The sequence below is a fragment of the Akebia trifoliata genome, chromosome 7 (assembly GCF_017979445.1).
Source record: "Akebia trifoliata isolate Shusen 1 chromosome 7, ASM1797944v1, whole genome shotgun sequence".
Classification (NCBI taxonomy): Eukaryota; Viridiplantae; Streptophyta; class Magnoliopsida; order Ranunculales; family Lardizabalaceae; genus Akebia; species Akebia trifoliata.
Window position 1 is genome coordinate 3464117 of NC_141381.1, and position 23085 is coordinate 3487201.

The 23085-nt window shown below is 33.6% G+C and overlaps 1 protein-coding gene across 1 annotated transcript; it reads left to right on the forward strand.

Annotated features, from left to right (window-relative positions):
- The first annotated feature begins 517 nt into the window (after positions 1 to 517).
- Positions 518 to 19999, forward strand: LOC147398007 (putative cyclic nucleotide-gated ion channel 20, chloroplastic). The gene is given in 14 exon segments (XM_086447116.1): positions 518 to 676; positions 1884 to 2410; positions 3571 to 3712; positions 3715 to 3761; positions 5358 to 5456; positions 8436 to 8573; positions 10627 to 10875; positions 12237 to 12500; positions 12825 to 12970; positions 13561 to 13638; positions 14770 to 14899; positions 16410 to 16656; positions 18420 to 18579; positions 19688 to 19999. Coding segments are annotated over 13 exon segments (2328 nt in total). The 5' UTR covers positions 518 to 676; positions 1884 to 1906; the 3' UTR covers positions 19812 to 19999.
- Positions 20000 to 23085: the final 3086 nt, after the last annotated feature.

Sequence of the window (23085 nt, forward strand, 5' to 3'; positions counted from 1 at the left end):
CCTCATCCACTCACCTCGTAGATGATATTGCCTCTGACTAGGACTTCTCTTAGAGACTACTTGAAAATGACTTAAATATCATTTTCTTCTATTAGATTTTTTTTTTTTTTTTTTTGAATTTCTCTTCAAAACTATTTGTCTTGAAACTCTTCAATTTTCAATTTTTGCTAATGCCACCCAAAGTTGTATGCTAATTCTTTAGTGATTTACACATGAATTGGGTCTCTCTTAAAAAAGTGTGTCATAAGTTGAAGATTTGGGAACAAAAATCAAGGGAATTTAACTACAGGTTGAAAGAGAAGGTAGTTAAGTCATTTCATTTTAGTCTATTTGCGTAAACTGAGGTCAAGGGAGTTAAGTCATTAGCTTAAAAACCAAAAGGGGTATCTCAAATATTTTCCGGAATATGATGGGGTATGTCTAAATCACCCTTAAATTCAAAACCACTTTTTATAAAACATTTTCTCGACTCGCTCGCTCGCTCGCTAACCTCGGTAAAAATTTAACAAAAGAAATAAAAAAACGAAGACTCATGACTTCCAGTCTCAGTTAGAGGCTGTAGACTCGTCAACGACTAAAACCTCTGTCTCTTTCTAGTTTCAGATCAAAATCTTGATCATTATCTTCTGATTTTTTTTTCTCTGGAAGTTGTTTTGGTGGAAATTCAATTACAGAGGTTTGTTGTCTTCAATCTTGATATTGCTTTAGTTTCTTGAAGTTTCAAATGAGGTTTTGTGGTAGGTTTTACGTTATCTGATACTTTTTTCCAAATTAAATTATGCTTTTAATCTTCAAAAATGTAATAAAGTTGATTCTTGAGATTGAGTTAGCTGATACTATCTTGAACTAATTCGGTTTCTGTGGCTCAATTACTTGCTTTGTTCTTTTTTTTTTTTTCTTCAGGAGGATTTGTTTGTGGAAGTTCAAGTGCAAAGTTTCGTGCTCTATTTGAAAATTTTCCTAATTAAATTATGCTTTTAATCTTCAAAACTGTAATAAATTTGATTCTTGAGCTTGAGTTAACTGATACTATCTTGAATTAATTCGGTTTCTGTGGCTCAATAGCTTGCTTTGTTCTTTTTTTTTCTTCAGGAGGTTTTGTTTGTGGAAGTTCAATTGCAAAGTTTCGTGCTCTCTTTGAAATTTGATATTTTCTTGGTTCTTTTTCTTCATTTCTTTTAAGGGTTTGAATTAGATTAATTCTGTGAAACAAAGGTTTATGATAGCTGTTGCAACTTCCATAAAGTTTCTAATTAGATTTTGATCTTCAAAACTGTAATTTCTTTGTTATTTATTATTATTATTTTGGATTTTTAATCCTTTAATAGCTTTTGCGACTCAATTGTCAGTGACTTATCTTGTTTCATAGACCTTTGATTGTTTGCTTTGAAAGTTCTTGGTTAAATTTGTAAAGATGAGCCTATTAGTACATTTTCTAACATTTTTTTTTATTTTTTAAATTCTGCTTCAGATCTAATGCTTAAAGATTTTGATTGGGAAACTTCTTTATGATCATTAGATTTTTTTTGATTGGTCTAATTAGATTTTGATCTTCAAAACTGTAATAGCTTTGTTATTTATTTAGGTTTTTTGGATTTTCAATTTCAAACTTGTCATAATTTTTGTATTGTGCTGTTCAAAATAGCTTCTTTTCTTTTTAATTTTTTTTTTTCATTACGGTTTTTTTTTTTTTTTTGGGCTTTTCAAACCTGTAATTGCTTTTGTAACTCAATTTTCCCGTGTTCTATAAATTGTCTCTATTATTATACACTTCAAGACATTTTCTATATATATATTCTTCTGCTTTAGATCCGATGCTTAATTTTTTTATGGGAAGCTTTTTTATGTTCGTTAGAATTTATTTATTTATTTTTTTTTTTCAGGTCTTAGTGCATGAAAAGAAAAGATGGATGCTTCTGAGAAAGAGGAGATACCCATGCTTTCAAGTACTTGGTCTCAATTACCAAAAGAACATATGGGAGTTGGACCACAAATGCTAACAGCCCGAACTCGGAGTGCCTCCATGTCATATCCAACGACCTCGATGGATTCAGATGAAAGTGAATATAACCTTGTATCTCACACTGGTCCTTTGCGGAGTGAAAGAAGAAAACCATCAACACAAATGAGTGGTCCTATATTTGTTACTCGGAAACCCGACAACATTCATTGGCCTATGGAAGGCATTAAATCCCACACCTCATCTACAGTCATGCCAGAAGAATATCCTTCTTTGGAAACAAAAAACTGGCCCAAGCCAGATGACAATGGTGCTGGAAAGAATGAACATTTGTTGAGATCTGGTCCATTAGGGATGTGCAATGATCCTTTTTGTACGACATGCCCAACATATTATCACAGACCACCACGACAAACAAACCCAAAAACTTCCTCTCCTTTTGACTCGAAGGTGCTTTTCTTCCTCTTTTACACAATTTGACGTTTTCGTAGTTGTATAGTCATAAATAGTTTACTAGGATTATTTGATGTTGCCTTCTTTCTTATGCTTCAGACTTGCATAATCATACTTCCATATGATTTGGACACTATGTGTTTGGCTTTCCTTTGCGATTTTATCTTCGACCGAATTTTGCACAAAATATTTTACATTTCCCTTACTTATGCTTTACCATTTTTCATAGAAAGCTTCAATGTGGAAATTATGTGTGTTCATTGCTAAATACCCAATGCGACCTGTATTACTTGGCACTAATCTGTGTGTCAACGTTGATCACTAATACGAAGTTTCAGACTGGGTAAGTGCTACAAACCTATGCACCAACTTGTATGTATGTTTTACTCCTCCTCCTCATTATCATCATCAAAGTCTTATCCCAGAGTTTTACTATATATATAATAAAACACAACGGTGGACCCCACTCCCTTTATCCCCCATATAAAGAGGGGTTGGGTTTTAATATCCCTACGGATCTTGAGGAAAACTTTAACTTTATTGTCTCCTCCTCTTCACTCCCTTTATCCCCCCATATAAAGAGGGGTTGGGTTTTAATATCCCTGCGGATCTCGAGGAAACTTTAACTTCAAATTTAATGTCTCTCCTCCTCTCTTCCTTTCCAATAATGCCCTTCCAACTTTATTGTCCGTCTTTTTCTACCTCCTTTTCCAATAATACCCTTCCAACTTATGGTTTCTCTACTACCTCTCTTCTAATAATACCCCTTGGCACAGGCAAACTCTAGTGTGTGTATATATATATGTATGGGGAGCATTTGGAGGCCCTAAAGAGAGCCAAACATTTTATATATATATATATTCATGATGCTTTATATGTAATAAACTTGTAGCCACATATTTTTTATTAGTATTGGAATATGAAGCAGAACTGTTGAGGATTACCTTATTTTCTTTTCTTTCTTTATGTACACACATACGCATGACCTTTTCTTTTCTAATATGTGATATCTTGGACAGGATTTCTTGAGATGGCAAGGCCACTTTAGAGTTATGTTTTGTGATTTCTTTCTTCATCCTATTTGATCATCATCCAAATTAATATTATTGAAGCAATATGACATATTCATGCAGTTCCTTTATGATGTTTACTTGCAGTTCCATAATATTCTACACAGGGATGCTAGAGGTTGGATGAGGAGATTTTCTTCCTTTCTAAGTTCATATGTTCCTGGCATCATGAACCCTCACACTAAAGCTGTTCAACAGTGGAACAAATTTTTTGTGATCTCTTGTTTGGTGGCATTTTTGTAGACCCTTTATTTTTTTTCTTGCTGTCGGCACAACAGGTATAGTTTGTCTCTTTTCTTGCTAAAAGATCATTTAGATTGCTTCTGAATGATTTTAACATTGATGAACTAAATACTTGAATGGTCCATTTTTTATGTGTTACTCTCTATGATTGTTTGGTGGATGGCAAGACTCCATGATTCTGCACACACACACATGATTTGGTTTGTACAGAAGATTTACGTGCATCCATGGGTTCCACATTGAGATTAGTCAGTGGCAGATTTTTAGGGAAATATTATCACCATGGATGTAAACCTCACAAAAGATCAGCCCATTCTGAAGCTTCCAACTTGTTGAAGGATGCAATGTGATGTAATGGGTATTTTACATTTGTTTTATTCTTCTTCGGTTTGTGTCCCATTTATATACTGAGAGAAGATACATTCTTTCTCCTCTTTCCTTATCTTTCGTCATCTTTATTTCTCCACATTATTAGGGCCACTGGGTTTGACAAAACTTCGTAAGAATTTATTGAATACACAACAGGGGGTGGGGGGTGCGCTTTCGCTAGTGTGAACAAACTTTACAGATAGGTACCGATCACATTTTTAGCAATATTTTTAAATTCCTCTCCTCCTTTCAACGAATTAAACTTCTTCTCAATTCCTCTTTCTCTTCTTAGACTTGTTCTTGATCTAAGCAACCTAACAATCTTGCTGATTGATCTCCTTTCTTGATATTCTGTCTCACCTTGACTTGCCTATTACTCTTGGTAAGGGCAAGTGTTCTTGTACTTTGGATGGTACCAAAATGTAGAGCTTGATCTCACATTTAAAAATCCTATAGCATTATTTGATTTGGATGAGTATTCAAGAAGCAATCAGGTCTGAAGGCTCTAATACAATGTAAAAGAATAAAATCAAAGAATGAGAGGAAGAATAATGGAGATCAAGGGGTGAGAGAGAGTGCAAAATATACATGATAATAGATACTAAACTCTTATCTTTCTTTTCTTTTTTGCACAGTGGGGATCTTCAATTCTCTTCTTATTACAATTTTTTTAGATATCAAAAATTGAAAGATGACAGCAGTCAAAATTCAGATGAAGAAAAGAGAGTTGACATCATAGTGATCTCATTAGTAGTGTCAATATCTCGAGGACATTGAGCAATGAACAACTGATCTAAAATCTTGATCAATTAGTTAAATAAATGAGTACAATTTTTAGTTACTTCTAATAAGTTCGAGTTGGCTTGACTTTCAATTCTAATGGTGCTATGAACAAGTCCTAGAAAAAGTTGGGGATTTGAGTCAAATCAAAGTTTGGGAAACTTGAGAAAAGAATATATATATATTTTTTGTGAGACATTAGCTCTCCTTTAGTGTTTTTAAATCCTTTATGAGATATATTTCCTCTCTAGCTTGAGTTGTTTGTGATCTATCTTTATTAATTTCCTTCAACATGGTGTGTATTGTTGTTTGAACTTTCTTTTTTCTGTGTTTCTTTTTTTATAATCTTGGTTCTTTTTGTTTGGTCTTATGTCTAGGAGAGGCATTTTCGTACATGTGTATTTGTGTTACTACTCTTTAATGATGTGCTATATTCATGCTTTTCCATGAACACCTTTAGTTTTGTTTCTTTGTGACAACAGGGTAATAGATGCATAGTTCTTGATTGGCCCATAGCAACAATAATTGCAGTTGTGAGAAGCTTAACTGATTTCATTTACTTTATGCATATGCTTCTTCAAGTAAGTTGGTTTCATATATTTATTCAATCTTTAGCATTTTCACATGGATATTTTCTACAATTTTTGTTTCAAGGAACTTTTGCTCAATATCATCACATGAAGCTTGATTTCCTTTTCCAAGCTCTTTTGCTAAGGCATTCGTTGGAAGTAATTCACTTCATCAACAACTGGGTGCAACGAAAAATGCACAAGGATAGGCTAGGGTGTTCGTTAAGAAGAATAATTGTCAAGTCTCACAATGAGAACTTGACAGGATATTTATATTAATCAAGGGGAATGGACATAAATGCCCTTACATAGAGATAAATAGAAAACTAGGAAAAATAAACTAAAGGACATTATTTTCCAATACTCCTCCTCAAGCTGGTGCAAAGATATCAACTAAGCCCAACTTGACAAGATAAGAGTTGGTAACAGAAGGACCAACAGACTTCGTAAGCATGTTGGCAAGCTGATCTGAAGAAGATACAAATACCGTCTGAAAGGTACTTCATCGAACTTTCTCCCTCATATAGTGAACATCAACCACTATATGCTTGGTCCTCTCGTGAAGGACAGAGTCAGAAATAAACATAATAGCAGACTTGATGTCGCAAAACAGTGTAGAGGAGCCAGAAATAAGAAATCCCAGCTCCGTCAGCAAAGATCGAAGCCAAATAAGCTCACATGTGCCAATGGTCATATCTCAATACTCAACTTCAGCAAAGGAACGGAAAATCACACTTTGTACCTTACTTTTCTATGAGATTAGGTTACCACTATGGAAAGTACAGAAACCAAATGTAGATCTCTTATATGTAATAGAACCAGCATAATCAACATCAATGAAGCAGGATAAATGAGATTGAGCAGTAGACGAATAAAAATGTCTAAGATTAGCACGACTTCAAGTAACGAAGAATATGATAAACAACATTAATGTGAGAAGTGCGCGGAGCATGCATGAACTGACTGATCATACTAACCGTAAAAGTTAAATCTGGTCTAGTGTTAGTTAGATAAATTAGATGGTCTACGAGTCTTTGATAAAAAGAATGATCAAATAATAGATCGCCAGATTCGACATAAAGGCGATGATTCTGATCCATAGGAGAGGAAACAAGATGACAATCAAGCATACCAAGGTCCTACTTCAACCTTAATATTCTACTTATTTCAACCTAAAACATTAAGACAAAATTAGATTTTGGGGTAGTAGAAAACAATGGAATTTTGGGTAGAAAAATCAATTGTTTTCTCGAAAGGATTAAAGCAAAGTTGAAAATGATGGATTGAAGATAAGGTTGAGTGAAAAGTCCAGGATTTTCTAGATGAAGGTCGAAGATGAGATTGAAATTGAAGGATTTTTAAGAGAAAAAATGAATTGTTATATTTATATATAATAATAATAAATATAATAGTTGTATTGTATTATATTTATATGATTGATTTGGATGTATCAACACCCGAATTTGAATCCGATATCCAAAATTTTTGGATTTGGATTCGATTTACAACTATCTTTTGACAAACCTATTCCCAATAAGTCAGCACAAGAGAAAATTCTTTTGATAAAATACAGTCATGTTACTTTGGAGGATATAATAGAGAGGAGTTGCAGCACCTCAATGTCTTTATGATAAGAGTCATACGATCAAAATAGGGAATCACTTTTTAAAGAAAGCAAAACAAATACTAAAAACGAGGAGCTTGTTTGAAACCACAAAATGCCCATCTTTAAAGAGGCATAAGAGGGCATTTGTAGCTTTAGGGGTGTGAGATAGTTCATGTCTTTCATTGATGGCCATGGACAATAGAGGATGAGAAACTAACAAAGCAAATATAGTACTACTCAAAAGACTAGTAGGTTTTGATAGGAAACAAAGACAGAGCAAAGAGGCATAGGTAAAACTTTTTTTTTCTTTTTTGATAGGTATTGATAGGTATAGAGTTAGTGGTTAGCAAGTGAAGTTGGGTTCAAGGGGATTTGGACGTAGGACGTGGGAACAACACTCCACACGTCTTACTGTTGAGTGTATATTTTCCTCCACTCTTGGGTGTGTCATACCCTAGTTAATTCCCGTGACCCTCTTATATTCATAGTTCTCCCCTTCTCCAACAAATCGGTCTTTGGAGTGGTTGATTGGTTAATACTTACCACTTATCTAAGTTGGCACTTTGAGGCATAGGTAAAAGTCCGAGAAGAGTAGTTTCTTTAGACCCATGAGTAGTAGTGTAAGGCTCTAGACTAGTTTCGTGACGAGAGATCATGGACTAGTTTGAGGGGGGTAGGCAAACTTTTGGACTTGATTGATCTGGTGATTCCTTGATTGAAGCAACTCTTGAAGGTTTTGATTCAACATCTTCCTCTTCTGAATGTCCTTCTTATGATTGGTTTACTATTTGATTGAAGGCTTTCCCTTTAATAATATTATGCTTGACACATCGTTCCTGGTCATCAGTCACAATTCCATTCAATCTCCTATTCAGACTGCGTGAAGCTTTCTGGCATTTGTTGTTGAGCTGCATGGTCCATGGGTCATATTGATTTCCAACAATGCATTGCCTTAGAGACATGTTTCCTTGGTTTTGGGGCCCTTTTGGGTTTGCATAATTGCTCTCTTGTCTATAGGCTGTGATAACATGAAGAAAAACATTGGATTTCTGGAGGATGAGTAGATAGTTACACATCCAAAGAATCAAGATAAGTGGATGGTAGTTGTGATGCATCCTATTCTCTTACAGTAGTTATTGTTAGGAGAAATGAATTTGCTGTCTTTGATATGCGGGTCTCTCTTGTTTCAAATAGGAAGTTTGTTTTGACATTGAATATAAATCTTTAATTTTGCTGACCTACGGATTTACTAATTTTTTTTATATAGGAGACAATGATTTGTAAAGTGAAATTTATGTCTTAAATCATGCTGCTTATGTTGATTCCAGTATTGAAGCATCTTATTTGAACTTTTTAGCTTAGTTAGTACAATTTCTATGCTGCAGTTCAGGCTGGCTTATGTTGCTCCTGAATCTAGAATTGTGGGTGCTGGAGAATTGGTTGATCAACCAAAGAAAATTGCTCTTCATTACCTTTATGGCTACTTTTTAATCGACTTATTTATTGTATTACCACTTCCTCAGGTAAGATTTCTCTCTTACGTGGTGTTGTTATTTTATCTCAAATACTTCTGTCCTGAATACTTCTATTTTTTTACCTGATCTCAAGATATTAAATTTTGGTTGGTTCAGAAATGGAAATATTGGAATATTGTGGTCAATGTAGAAATTAATAATATCATAGATATGATGAAAATATTGTGGAATGATGGAAAGATTCAGGAAATTTTCTTGAAATTGTAGGGAATAATAAATCATGCATGAAAACACACTCATAAGTCATTAAGCTATTATAAACAATCATATGGACTATGGAAATAATGATCAACAGTGCAACAATGTTCCACTATATGTGGCTCAAAGTTCCGTGCCGTTTCAGTAGAACATTCTGGTAGACCAGCACGAAAGAATATTTTGGGAATGTTTCAGATTGTCTCGAAATATGTCAGAATATTTTGGTTGAGACTGAGTTTTTCTTCTGATCTAAACATTACATGGAAATGAGATTTTTACCATGGGTATCTGGATGGTGTAATAACCAAAACAATATATCATACATGTAATTGAGAACAAATATGTTACATAATTTTTGTCGGAAAACACAATTCCTAGTTTTACACCTATTGCCAAGACATGATTCAGTAGCCATTCCATTACTTCCTTAATAAACCGTTTCTTCTCCAACTCATCTGACCATGTCTTTGAACCTTTATTTACCTTGAGATTGTCTAGGTATGGATTTTGTTCGGTGCAAGGATTAGGTTGGGGCCACTCATAGCCCATTTTGATTTCATCTCTATTAGAAAATCCGTGGTGCACTTTGGCGGTATTACAAACTTTGCCTTTTGAAGGTCTCCTAGACTATCCCCTCTATTCTGAGCCTCTTGGATGAATCATCCTAAATGATCCCTTCTCTCCCCCCCCCCCCCCCCTCCCTCCCTCCCTCCCTGGTGCCCCGCGTCGACCCAGTGCTTACATGAAACCATCAAAATTGGGGTTTACACTTTGGACAAGTAGTGTGAGACATAGGTTTATTCTACTTGTAGTATTATATATAGGTGATATTGTGCTGACAGCTAGTGATGCCGATGGGATTCAGATACTGAAGTCATATCTACAATTGCAATTTCATATCAAAAACCAAGGGAAGCTAAGGTATTTCCTTGGTATTGAATGGCTTGCTCAGCTAGTGGTATCAGTCTCTCGCAAAAGAATGGTGTCTTAAATTTGCTAGAAGAGCCAAGATTACTTGGGTCCAAACCCATAAACACACCTGTAGTTCCAAAGTTGAACTTATAGCTAAGTAAGGAGATGCATTTGATGATCCAAGTGGGTACAGAAGACTGGTTGGGAAATTAAATTGTCTAACCATCACGATACCAAATGTCTCAAATGCTTAGCATTGTGAGTCAAGTTATGGAGGCACCTAGGATGCCTCACTGGATAGCTGTCCAACGTATTGTTAGCCCAACAGTATGATTTTACCTTAATCTGAAGTTCCTGCTTCTGTCTAGCTATTGGAACCTAGAAGTTCCCGTGTATCGGACCTGTTTGCCACTTTTGGGTGGTTTGGGCATTCTAAATTTGTACCGGGTTTGCTAACCTGGTTGGACTGCTTCCTGGCTTAGTCTATAGAATGGTTCCGCCACATCAATGCAAAGAAATTTTATGCTGTGCCGTTTTATGGTTCTTACTGTTTATCTACAGTGAGTGAACGATTTACAAAGATAGTGAATAGTTTAAACCAGATAGAGGGAACAGGGATTGATACCCAATTATGTGAGTGGATGAACTCAAGGAAAAAAAAAGTAATAAAATATTTGTTTTTCATCATTGATAAAAGGAATTTCTGTGTGATTTCAGAGTTGACGATCTAATAGTGGAGCTGTCAATGATGTGGAGTTGTTTTATGTACTATGCATTTGAAATAACATCCTATATTGATGTACATGTTAAGATTCCTGGTTCCATGTAACTTTATTTGGGAACTCATTAAAGTATATAAACATCCAATTGTTCACAAATCTAGCATTCTCTCATCCATATTTACATTTTGTCTGTTATACTTGTTCTGCAGATCATGATATTGTTTGTCTTACCTAAATATGTGGGTTCATCAGCTGCAAATTATGCAAAAAATCTTCTACGGGCAACAGTTCTTCTTCAGTATATACCCAGGTTTTTCAGGTTTCTGCCTCTTCTTTCCGGTCGGTCTGCAAGTGGGTTCATATTTGAGACAGCTTGGGCAAACTTTATTATTAATCTTCTCATATTTGTATTGGCTGGGCATGTTGTGGGGTCGTGCTGGTACCTCTTCGGGTTACAGGTTTGTATAGACCTTTTAACATCAACAGATGATTGCTGAACTGTATTTTCTTTGCTATATCATGTTTATGAGATCCTAACAATGTGATGACTAACTTAATTCTCTCTTAACCTAGCTAATATACAGCTTCCATTGTCCAAACTTCACATGTAGTTCAGTTGATTTCTCATAGTTGGTGCTGTTTAGTAGTAGTAGCCATTCTCTTGGTACCCATTCCATTAGGAACCGTAGATATTTTGCATGTTGAAATTGTTTGAAACTAGTAAAATTGATACCATGCTCTACTGTAGCATTTTTAATCTATCATTTCTTTGAGTGAACTTCTAGCAACTAAGAGAGTAACCATTGGTATTATAGGAAGTGAGAAAATTACAGCTATAATTATCCGTAAATTGATGGTATATTATGTCAATATTGGTGCCCAAGACATGTAAAGTACCTGAGCATCACAAGATAACAATAATATTGACAGTCGTTGGACTCGTTGGATCTGGTCCTAGATGTTGTTAATGTCTAATAGATATAATCTCTAACTCAGACATCCGATTGGGGAGTTGTCAGATCCATTGGAAAGCTTGTTCAAAGCTTTACAACAACTATTTCACAACTTTTGAGCATATTGTGATGTTTTGGATTTCAAAAATATGTTAAAAGTTTTGGTACATTTATGATTGCATTAGGGTAGCCATCATGTACATATGTTTTCAGCTCTTTTGCTTTAATTATGAGGGTTGACTTTTTAGCATTTTCTTTAAATTTGCTTCCATCTTGCCTCCAAGGAATCATGAATCATGGGCTCTACCACCAAATTGACGCAACTCCATCGTCTGGAAAAGTAAAGCTGTCTCTTTGAGGGAATCAGTGTCCTGAAGGCCACTTTGAGGGTGATCTACTTCCTAACCCAAATCCAACTCCTTCATTCCTTTCAAATTTTGTACCATAATTCCAAAATCAACACTAAACAAAATAAGTTTTAGAACCCATCCCAACATAAGAAGATATAGTTTAAAATTTAAATGGGCCTTTAATGACCATCGTTGAGCAGTTCATTTCAAATGTATGAGCGGTTCATTCCATTCGGTAAATGTTCTAAAGCAAATCTGCATGTGCAGCTACATGAAATATCAGTGAACTCTAATAGATCAAGTTCCATTCTTTAGCAATCTTTCCAATTCTTATTATGTCATAATGTTTTCGTATTCTTTTTTTGGCCCCTGCAGTGCACCTCTGCTCTTCTTTGCTAATCATATAGGGTTTCTTACTCTTGATCAATAAATTAACATTTTTAATTTGTCTTTGTTACTATGTATGCAAATATTCATTTAATGTTCACTCTACCTTTTTGATAACTTTTGTCGTAGAGGGTAAATCAATGTCTTCGAGATGCTTGCATCAAGACACAGATAAAAGATTGTAAAAAATTCATAGATTGTGGGGATGGCGATGATATTGAAGATTACAAGGTATCCACAGACTGGAAGAACTGGGTGAACCATTCAAATGCTGCCGACTGCTTTAAACCAAAGGGTGCTTTCGATTACGGGATCTATGAACAAGCTGTTAAAATTACAACCGTCCCTAGTATCATTACAAGATATATATATTCTCTGTTTTGGGGTTTCCAGGTATTTCCTGATGTCTTCTGATTCATTCTTGATATTTGTTTCTGCAAAATTGATAGGATACTATATGTATTAAATTTTGAGTATAAACAAACAGCTCCTATATTGTGGTTCACCTGAACAAAGTTAGAATTATATTGTGTTAAAAAAAAAAATTCCTGTACATTATGGACCTAGAATAATTTGCAGACCCACCATCGTGTAATCCTTATGATGATTATTTGATGCTTTTCATTTCAAATTTAGTGTTTGAAGTGTCTCATATAATTGATTGGAGATGTGTCTCTTATTGATACTACTTTTTTCATTTCTGTTGGTCTTGCCTAGCAAATCAGTACTCTCGCTGGAAATCAAGTTCCTAGCGATTTTGTATGGGAAGTTCTCTTTACCATGGGCATTATTGGACTTGGCCTTTTTCTTTTTGCTTTACTCATAGGGAATATGCAGAACTTTCTCCAAGCTCTTGGGCGGAGGTATATAATTCCTTCACTATTGTTTCTTGATGCTGAACTTTTTTGTTCTAAAAAGTTGGGTATTTTAGAAATACCCCTGTTTACCCCCCCCCCCCCCCCCTCTTTCAAAATGCAAGACTAGGTTTACCTCCCTTGATTGAAAGTCAATATTGGTTTTTGTTAATGATTTAATGGTGAAATTTTGATTTTTTTTTCTTCAAAAACTTAAATTACCAAATCAAAAATTGAAAAAATAATAATCAATATTTCTCCGTTAAATCATAAACAACAAAGCAATGTTGACTTCCGGTCAAGGGGGAAAACCTAATATCACCAATTTCACAGGGGGTATTACTAAATCACCCAAAAAATCTGTGAAAATTCCTTTTGAAAATTTCTAGGTTGCCACAAAATAATATTTTCAAAAAAGAAGCTTCATAGGAAAAGTTCTTAATAAAAAAAAATTAGTGTCCCCAAAAGAAGGAATTATAATTAAATCATAGTAAGTGTCGTCAACGAAGTTCTTTTTTTCATTTGCTTTTATCGAACATTTTCTAATTTCTCAAACCTCGCCATTATTTGCTATTGATTTCATTCATTTATTTCTCAAGGAGATTAGAGATGCAACTTAGGCGTCGTGATGTTGAGCAATGGATGAGTCATCGACGCTTGCCTGATGATCTAAGGAGGTATAAAGTATTTTTTCTTCTTCTCCTTCCTGTATTTTTTATGGTGATTTCTCTATTTTTTTTTGGCAAAGTGTAGTATTTAGTTAATTCCACGGGCTTTGTCTGAGGTTTAATATTTTAAGATCTTACTTGGCAAAATTGAAAGTAGACTTTAGAAGCAATAAATGAATCTTGAGGTAATTTAACAATTAGTTCCTTCTAGTATTCCTCAGCAATTGAATTTTGTAAGAAAATCCAGTAATATAATTACAATGAAACAATATTTAAACCCTAAATATAGTTTCAACGACAAGAATCTAAACAGAAAGTAAAATTAATATGACTTCTTACTCCCATACTTAAAGTATCACTGTTGAATTCACATGCCTTGATCACTACAGATTTTTCACACCCATGTAAATAATGTATTGGTGCTGTATTCATGGATATACAATGCACCAGGGCAAATTGAGTCATACATATTGATATATTTTTCCATATGGTTGCATGGCTCATTTACATCATTTTGTAGTGTATCAAGTGATATGGGTGTGGTATCAATGTTGCATATAGAGCAATATTGTCTATGATAAATACTTATAAAAAAAAAAATCAATTTATAATGTGTTCTTCATTGTATGTCTTATTTAATGATAGTTTTTCCTTTTTTTGAACATAGTTAATGATAGTTTATTATCTTTTGAAATACTCCTATAGTGTTTCCTTGGTTCCCTGATAAATTGTATTATTTCATATTTTCCGTGGAAATATATTAAAGTTCAGTGCCATAGTTTAGTAAGAATAATATCTTGCAAAACCCCTAGAAGTAGATCGTATAACTTGAAAGATCATTCAAACACATCCTATGGATCCTTAATTGGGTATAAAAGTCGGAGTCAGTGTATGTTGTTTTCATGGTATTCTCTATTTGTTTACATTTTTATTTGAAAACTAAGTAATCTAGTTTGATCCAAAGAATAAAACTTAAAGTGGATATATGTGAATGAAGTGTGCAGAATAATGTAGTAGTCCCATATATAGGAATTTTTTTCTACATTTCAAATATTATTTTTTTTGTGTTTTTTTTTTTGGGTATACATGTCAAACAGCATTTATTGGCTACTTTTACCTACCTATTTGCATGTAATATAGGCAAGTACGACAGTCGGATCGGTTTAATTGGGCTGCCACACGTGGTGTAAATGAAGAAGTGCTTCTGGAAAATTTCCCCGAGGACCTTCAAAGAGATATACGCCGCCATCTCTTTACATTTGTCAAGAAAGTGAGCTTTTAGAACATGTTGTGATGGCCATTATTATAGAAATTGTATAATTTTGGTTCTGTATATTTCATTGTTTATTATTTCAGTAAATGTTTATGTCCATGTGTTAGTTCTGCAATGTAGCATGTTAGTGTGACCCCAAGAAAACGCAATTGGTTTCTGTTGGAATAGACAATCAGTATCTCATCAATCTTCTTTGGATAGAATACGTAAATATCTCATCTAGAAGTAGGTGTCCTTACCCTTGTTTCTGCAAGTCTCACAGCTGTAATCAACACGATTATAGACAAATTAATATCAATCACGGAAAGCTATATTCCAGAATTTTGTGGATGTGGAAAACCATTTTTACCCTTGAAGTCTTCAACATTATCCACTCTTTGGCATGCATTTTGCATCACTTGCGGTTTTGGATAGCTGAGTCTGTGGATTTCAACTGCCCTATCCAAGATGGATGGCTGCTACTTTGGAGAACAATATATAGATATGAAGTCACAGTTTGGTTGTGGCTGAAAAATCCTCTTAAAAGTGTTTCTACTCTAAGAATGGTGAATTAATGAAGAAACTAAGCTTCCAACATGAAAATCCTTAGCTGTTTACTTTCCACAACAGTCAGGTGTGGATGCAGCACTCTGCTTCCAGGAATACCCTAGCTTGAGTTTGGAAAAATATAACATAATTCATAGTAAAAGTTAGGGGTGCAACTTGGTCCAGTTCAAACCGATAGCTTTGGGGTGGTTTGGTTCGGTTTGGAACAAGTTGCGGTTCAGTTCCGGGTTAAGAAAATGGAGAACCGATCAATTTGGTTCAGTTCTTGGATCAAGCTTGTATAGAACTGAACCCTTCTGTAATATATAGATTAAAGATCCTTTTATGGATAAATTAGCGACTCTTTATGGATAGATTAATGATTTACCGTATGAAATTTTTGTTTTTTCATTAAAAATTATGTCACAACTAATTTATAGAATATTGGCAGCCCACAGAAATCAAACCAAGTTGTACCCCTAGTAAAAGGCAAGGAAGAAGTTCTACACTCTGCAAACTTGACATTACAACCACGAATATTGTATGGTAGAATGAAATAACAAATGTAATTTTTTTTTATAAATAGAAATAACAAATGTATATTATATAATACTTCATATTTGTTTGTATATGGATACAAATATATATAAATTGATGCTTATTGCTGTGTGTTCTTGTTTCACCTTGCTCTCCAGTCATGGCTAACAACATTTCTGGCAGGCCATTTTGTTTAAATCAATGAACCTAGAGAGAATCAAAGCAATATTGGGGATCACTACTCATGCTGTCAATATAACTCATGTAGAACAAAGTAGAACCACACTTTTTATGAATTTGATGTTTTATTTTTTTATTTCTCTAGTTTTGGAGATGGTCTCCCTGAAGTTTTTTCGTAATGGCCTATGTTTTACATTTGTTATGCCATCAATATGACTCTACTCCTTACTAGACAAAATTAAATAAATAAAAACTTGTTTTGCAGGTCCGAATTTTCTCTTTAATGGAAGAACCAATCTTAGATTCCATATGTGAAAGATTAAGACAGAAGTTATACATAAAGGGAAGCAAAATTTTTTACAGTGGAGGTCTTGTTGACAAGATGGTTTTTATTGTGCGAGGGAAAATAGAGAGCATCGAAGCATATGGGAATAAATCCTCCTTGTCAGAAGGGGATGTTTGTGGTGAAGAACTTCTCACATGGTGTCTTGAGCACACTTCAGTAAACAAAGGTATCATCTGAATTTTATTTGCTTTCAATAAGGTCGTTGCTTTAGCAAGACCCAAGAAGGATAAATGAGTAAAAGAAATAGCCTAAAATGGTATAGGACGTTAGAATAGAATATTTATTTTTATGACTACGAGTAAGTGTAGTTTTGTGTTTTATCTACTTTTGAATGCTTTACCTTTTTAATTATTTAGAAATGTAATTTAGGGTACACACTCGTAACTAGTATTTTATTGTTTCACAAAATTCTAGCATCCTAACTTTCGAAAAAATTTCTTCATTTTCTCCACTCTCACCATCTCTTCTCCTTTATCTTCTCAATGTTGACTTGATTTCATCCTGAATGGTGGTATGGTCAAATTGTGATGCAATTAGCTCATTTACATTTCTATTGCTCATAATTGTTTGTTTATAATTTCGTAGTTTCAAGGTGTTGACCTTGAAGTTTGAGATTTATCAATTGTCAAAGTTTCCCTGAGCTTGTGAATGCTTAGGATATGAGTTTTTTTAATTTTTAGTTTCATACAAACAATAAGGAAAAAAATGCCAGAATAAAGCGTAAAGAAAAAAATTATGGATGCTCTTGTAAAGACTGTAAAATATAAACAAAAAATGATGTTTTTATAAAATAATCAATTTGATTTCTTTTTTCGTAATTATAATCCAAGTTATATCATCATCACCATCACCATCATCAAAGCCTTGTTAAAAAAATTTGGGGATCAGCAAGACAAATCTTGTATCTCCATCCAATTTGGTATATATTCGAGTTTATTTGTATCCATATTCACTAGCTCAATCCACATTCCTTTCCATATTCGTATTGCTTTTTTACAACCTTCAGCTAGCACATTCTTTCTCCGTTGTGTTGTAATCAACCTCCATTGCACATGATGAAACCATCTCAATTGACTTACAAAGATATTCCTAGAAAACAGGAACATATTCAAAGTTGATCCCTGATGTTAACCTGTTGTAACTGGGAACTCATTTCTCTCCTCAACATTTAGTCTAGGCTCTCTCATTCATGTCCTTAATTATGTGGCAGTTTTTCGTGTTTTAGTCCTTGAGCGTAAAATATGTGTTAAAACCATGCAAAATATATATAATAAAGCACAACTGAGTTGGTACAGTTGTGAGACAAACCTTTGTGTGGACCCACTTTAACCACTTTATTGCTTTTTCCCTTTACTCCCGCAACTTTATTTTCACTCCTCTAACTTAAATATATTTCCTTGTTTACCCCTTTTAACTTATTTTATTATTTTTCATCTTTTACCCCTTTAACCTCAAAATTCTTTAATAATACCCTTCCAACTTTATTTTTTTCACTTTTATACCCTTGACTCTCCCATCAAGCTATAGTTTTGTGGGAACCATTTTATTTATTTTACATTTCACCCCCTATAACTTTACTATATTTTCTCTTTTACTCCTTTAACCCACTTTATTTATTTTTCTTTTACCTCTTTAACTTTAAAATTTTTCAATAATACCCCAAACTCAATTAGACTTGACCTCGCGAGTCGTGTTAAAATTTCCACCACCTACTCCAACTTTATTTTTTTCACTTTTACCCCCCTTAACCTGAGAGAGGATGCCCATAAACGCATTTAATGTTGGGAGGGAAACTTGTCATCCTCACATGGCTACTCAAGTATGAAATATCTTTGGCTAGTCATGATTTTGAAGTAATTAGTATTTAATGATCATGTTTTTAAGTTGAATATGAACGACAATGATACGGTGCCACGCTTTATCATGCAGATGGGCAGAGAATCAGGATCCCGGGACAGCAGTTTTCCAACAGGACTGTAATATGCTTAACTAATGTGGAAGCATTTTCCCTCCGAGCTGCTGATCTTGAGGAAGTCACGGCCCTTTTTGCGAGATTCCTTCGGAGCCCACGTGTTCAAGGAGCCATAAGGTAATCCATGCTCTAAATCCATTTCCAATAAATTCTGGTTGAAAAACATTATTGTGGGGTATCACATGTAGTTAATGAAAGTTTTCTTCCTTTATCGATCAAAAAAAAAATAGTTTTCTTCCTGTAGCCGTTTAGGTTTTGCCAGCTAGCATATAAAAATGGAAAAGAAATCGAAAATAAGTTTCATTTCCTATTCAAATTCTTTTAATTGGTCATCATAAGGAGGTTAAGTATGCCAAAACATGGCTACAAACCATATCACAGCATCACAAATAGGACTGAGATGGGAGAATATTTCTAGGAATATACAATAAAATGACTCTAGGAAACCAGAGTTTTTTTCTTACATCTCAGCATGTGCATGAGACGTATTTTGATGGTAGAAAAGTCTTTGTCTACAAAAATACTGAGCTGGAAAACGAATAGTTTAAATTGTAGTGAATATTTTCCTCCACTCTCAGATGTGTCAGAGCACTAGGTTCATGTCTTAGGTAACTTTAGAAAACTGTGACACAGAAGATTCTAGTTAGACTCCTCGATTTAGGAGAATGAACACTAATCAAAATAACTCGACAAATTCAGGTTTTTGTTGTCAAACCATTCGGAGTGATTCACGGTATTGAGGTCCTGCATTCTGTTCCATTTACTTGACAGAAAAACATTCGCCTTTTGTAAGATTTAACAGTGACACCTTAAAATCACTTACGAGGTTTCTTATGTGCATTTCAAATGAGCTGTAAAACATACCTCAAGAGTGTTTGATTATTTTGAACTCTTGACACATTTAAACAACAAAGTGGGGTTTCTGAATTTAATGACTATGGAGTTTGGTCTCGTTATAGGGTCCAAGCAAATTTCTTAATGCACAACTTGTGCGCAAATCACCTCTAACAGTTGTTGCTTTTAAACAATCATTATTCTTAGGAGTTTGGTCGCATTAAAGAGGCATTAAAACTTCTTCATTTCATATGGCCCACTTGAAAATATTATGCTACACTCCTCAAAAAGGTATAAAAATCTCATGTTATGAACATATTTACTTTAAAAACGAGAAAAAAAGTAGTAAAGTATCTGATTGTTTATTTGTTTTAAATGATACACGTGACAGGTATGAATCGTCCTATTGGAGAGGACGTGCAGCAATGCGCATTCAAGTAGCGTGGAGATACAGGAAGAAGCGCTTAAGCCGAGGTAACACTTGTAATCAAGAATCTGGTCACCCATCAACGTAATCACAGTTTTTGTTATAAAATTCATAATCAATAGGAATGTATATAGCTATGAGCATTAGATATATTCTATATTTCATTTTGACTTAACCCTGAAAATATTCATACAAGACAAAGTTCGATTCTTGGACTTGGAAGTTACCAAAGCAACTATAAGTTACGAATGATAGAACAATAACTTTTTTAGCTTATCATGGTAAGTATTCTTCCTCTTTACCCGTCCAACGTTATGAGCACTAAAGTTGGATTAAACTTTAGGTTTTGGTTTTTGTTTGTTTTTTTACGCCGTCAACGTTTCTACTGTTCAATAGAAAGTCAAGTTAAAAGGACTAAGCAGAAAAAGTTCAGGAAATTTGTTCTCAAGAGAAAATATCAAAAAAGGGCATTGGTTTTTGGCATGGTTTTAAAACTCCTCGATTCGACTTGACTCAATTCGATTCGAGGTGATTAGGCCTTAGAGCTCAATGGAATCAACTCAACAAGCCAAGTCGAGTCAACTTGTCAATTTGGCCAAGCTATGTTAGAAACTTGACCCAATCATTCAGCAGTTATATATAATATTTTTGTGATGAAAAAATATATATAAATTTGTTTATTTTAATTATGAAAAATTATTTTCAAAACATTTATAAATTCTTCTTTTTTTTTTCACTCATCTGAGTTGACTCGTAAGTTGTCAACTTTGATTCTACCATGGATATATGAGGGGTTGAGCTTTGGGAAAAGCCCAGCAAGTAAATTTAACTTATACAATAAGTTTGTTGCTTTAAAAAAAATATCATTCCAATAAAATTGTAAGGAATATCTTTTTAACATAAGTAATAAATCAAACAATGTGAATATTGATTACATTTATGTTAACCATGTCAACTATATAGAAAAGAAAAATTGCATTAAAAGCAATCATGAGACAAATATGAAATTTCATTCATATACTATGATTTATGATCGTTGGAAACATTCTTTATATTCTTTCTCATCTAAACCATTAAATAAACTTGTATTCTAGTTAACCAAGTTACCATAAAATTTAATAGGCACTGAATATCAACGTGTTATCCTATACTGGATGGGAACGTGTCTTTCAACGACGCCAATCCTCAGTAGAGATTATCCTAATCCACTCTTGATTTTTAAACTTGTTCGAGACTGAGACGTATCACCCGAGTTAACCTGGTATCATAACTGAATGAGATCAACTCACGAAGTCATTTTTTGACAAAGATTTACGAGTCACGTTTAATTTTTTGATTTGTCTCACGAGACGTCTCAAATATATCGAAAAACTCGTCCGAGATGACTCGGTATTGGAACTGAACGAGATGAGATGAGATACCGAGTTTAAAAACCATGAACCCGCTAGACTCTACTTGTTTAGTTGCACCAATTGTTAGGGTAGTCTGTAAAATTTCTTTTAAAACTGGTATCGTACATCTTATGGGTCCTCACACCCAAGGCATCACTATACCTTTAACTCATGGTATTCTATCTCACCGGTCTTTTGACATAAAAACTTTTAAAATAAAGCACTCAATTGTTACTTGAGTCAAAACCTTGCTAGAAGTATTCAATCTATTTCTAAATCATTCTCTAAATGTAATTATTTCAAAATTATAAAATCTCATTACTTACATTGAAGCAATTCTTGATACACCTAGGAAAATATCACACAAGAATTCAAATGCTTTAACATAAACATTCTTTTATCATAAATCAATTCATAGTTTATATACATTTTTTAAATCCAACCTCATATAACTTTATCAATAATTTTTTCTCAAAATAATACTTATAAATAAAATAATTTTTTTAAAATCATAATCTAAATAAAAGAATTTTCTTTTATTATTGTAAAACTCTAGAATAAGGAAGATTATTACTTACATAATCATAGGTTGGACATACATTGATTAAGTTGGCTTCTTCTCCATTTTCTCGCACGCTTCCTTCTAATTAAAAGAATCAAAATTAATTTTTCATTAATAACACATTCAAATGCTTACAATAAACTAATTTTATAGTTTATTTACTAACAACATAACCTGTCATAAACTTCACTTGTCCAAATTAACATATCCCACCTAATGCATCAACATGTGTTATCGCCCGTAACTATTTCCTCAATTCTTTGTAGCTTATATCCATAAATATCAATTTTTATATTTTCTACTAATCCTTCATCTATTGAAATATCTATTCAAACGAATATTTATTTTAAGTACCCAATACAAAAATTTAGTCAATTTGATCATTTCTCAAACACTTGAAATTACAACAATTTATTTAGGTTCGACAGTTCTTCAAACATTTTGTGTGAATTTTTTTTTAACCATTCACCGAACCATATATCAATCATCAATTTACAACCTAATCAACAATTAAATATCTATGAATATCACCAAAACCAACTTCGTATATAATCCAAATATGAAATTAACCAAAAATCCTAAAATTAATTAATCAATTTAAATCTAACAACTCCAACCCTTTAAAACAACCCAAATCCATCAAGAATCATCAAGAAAATCTCATATATATATACATATATCTGTTGAACTCATTCCGAAAATTCCAAAATCCCTTTATTTTCTTGTTCCTTTTTTCCTTTCGTTCGTTTGTTTTTCGTTTTTTATTATTATTATTATTATTTTTTGTAATCACTCCACTTGAGAAAAATGCCAAGCAACAAAGGGATTAATCCCTTGTTTTAATATAAAAAAATATTGGTAGGGGCCCACCACTATTAAATATCTAGGAATATCACTAAAACCAATTTCGAAAATAATCCAAATACGAAATTAACCAAAAACCCTAAAATTAATTAATTAATTTAAATCTAACAACTCCAACCCTTTAAAACCACTCAAATCCATCAAGAATCATCGAGAAAATCTTTTATATATCTATATATATATATATATATATATATATATATATATATATATATATATATATATATATATATATATATATATATATATATATGGAAATGTTCGGCACCCTACTATTTACCCTACGCTTTGCCTAACGTGTTTTGTCCTACATGGGTTAGAAGATCATCCTCACTAAAAAATTAGCCCATTCCGAATTTTCTAGTCCCATGTTTACAAGTTGAAAAATTGTGGACCGTCCATTTTTTGTAAATCATTTTTTATGGGATTAGAAGTTTTGGAATGGGCTGATTTTTGGTGAGGATGATCTCCTCACCATAGAGATCATCCTCGCAAAAAATCAGCTTATTACAAAGCTTCTAACCCATGTAGGACAAAACACCTTG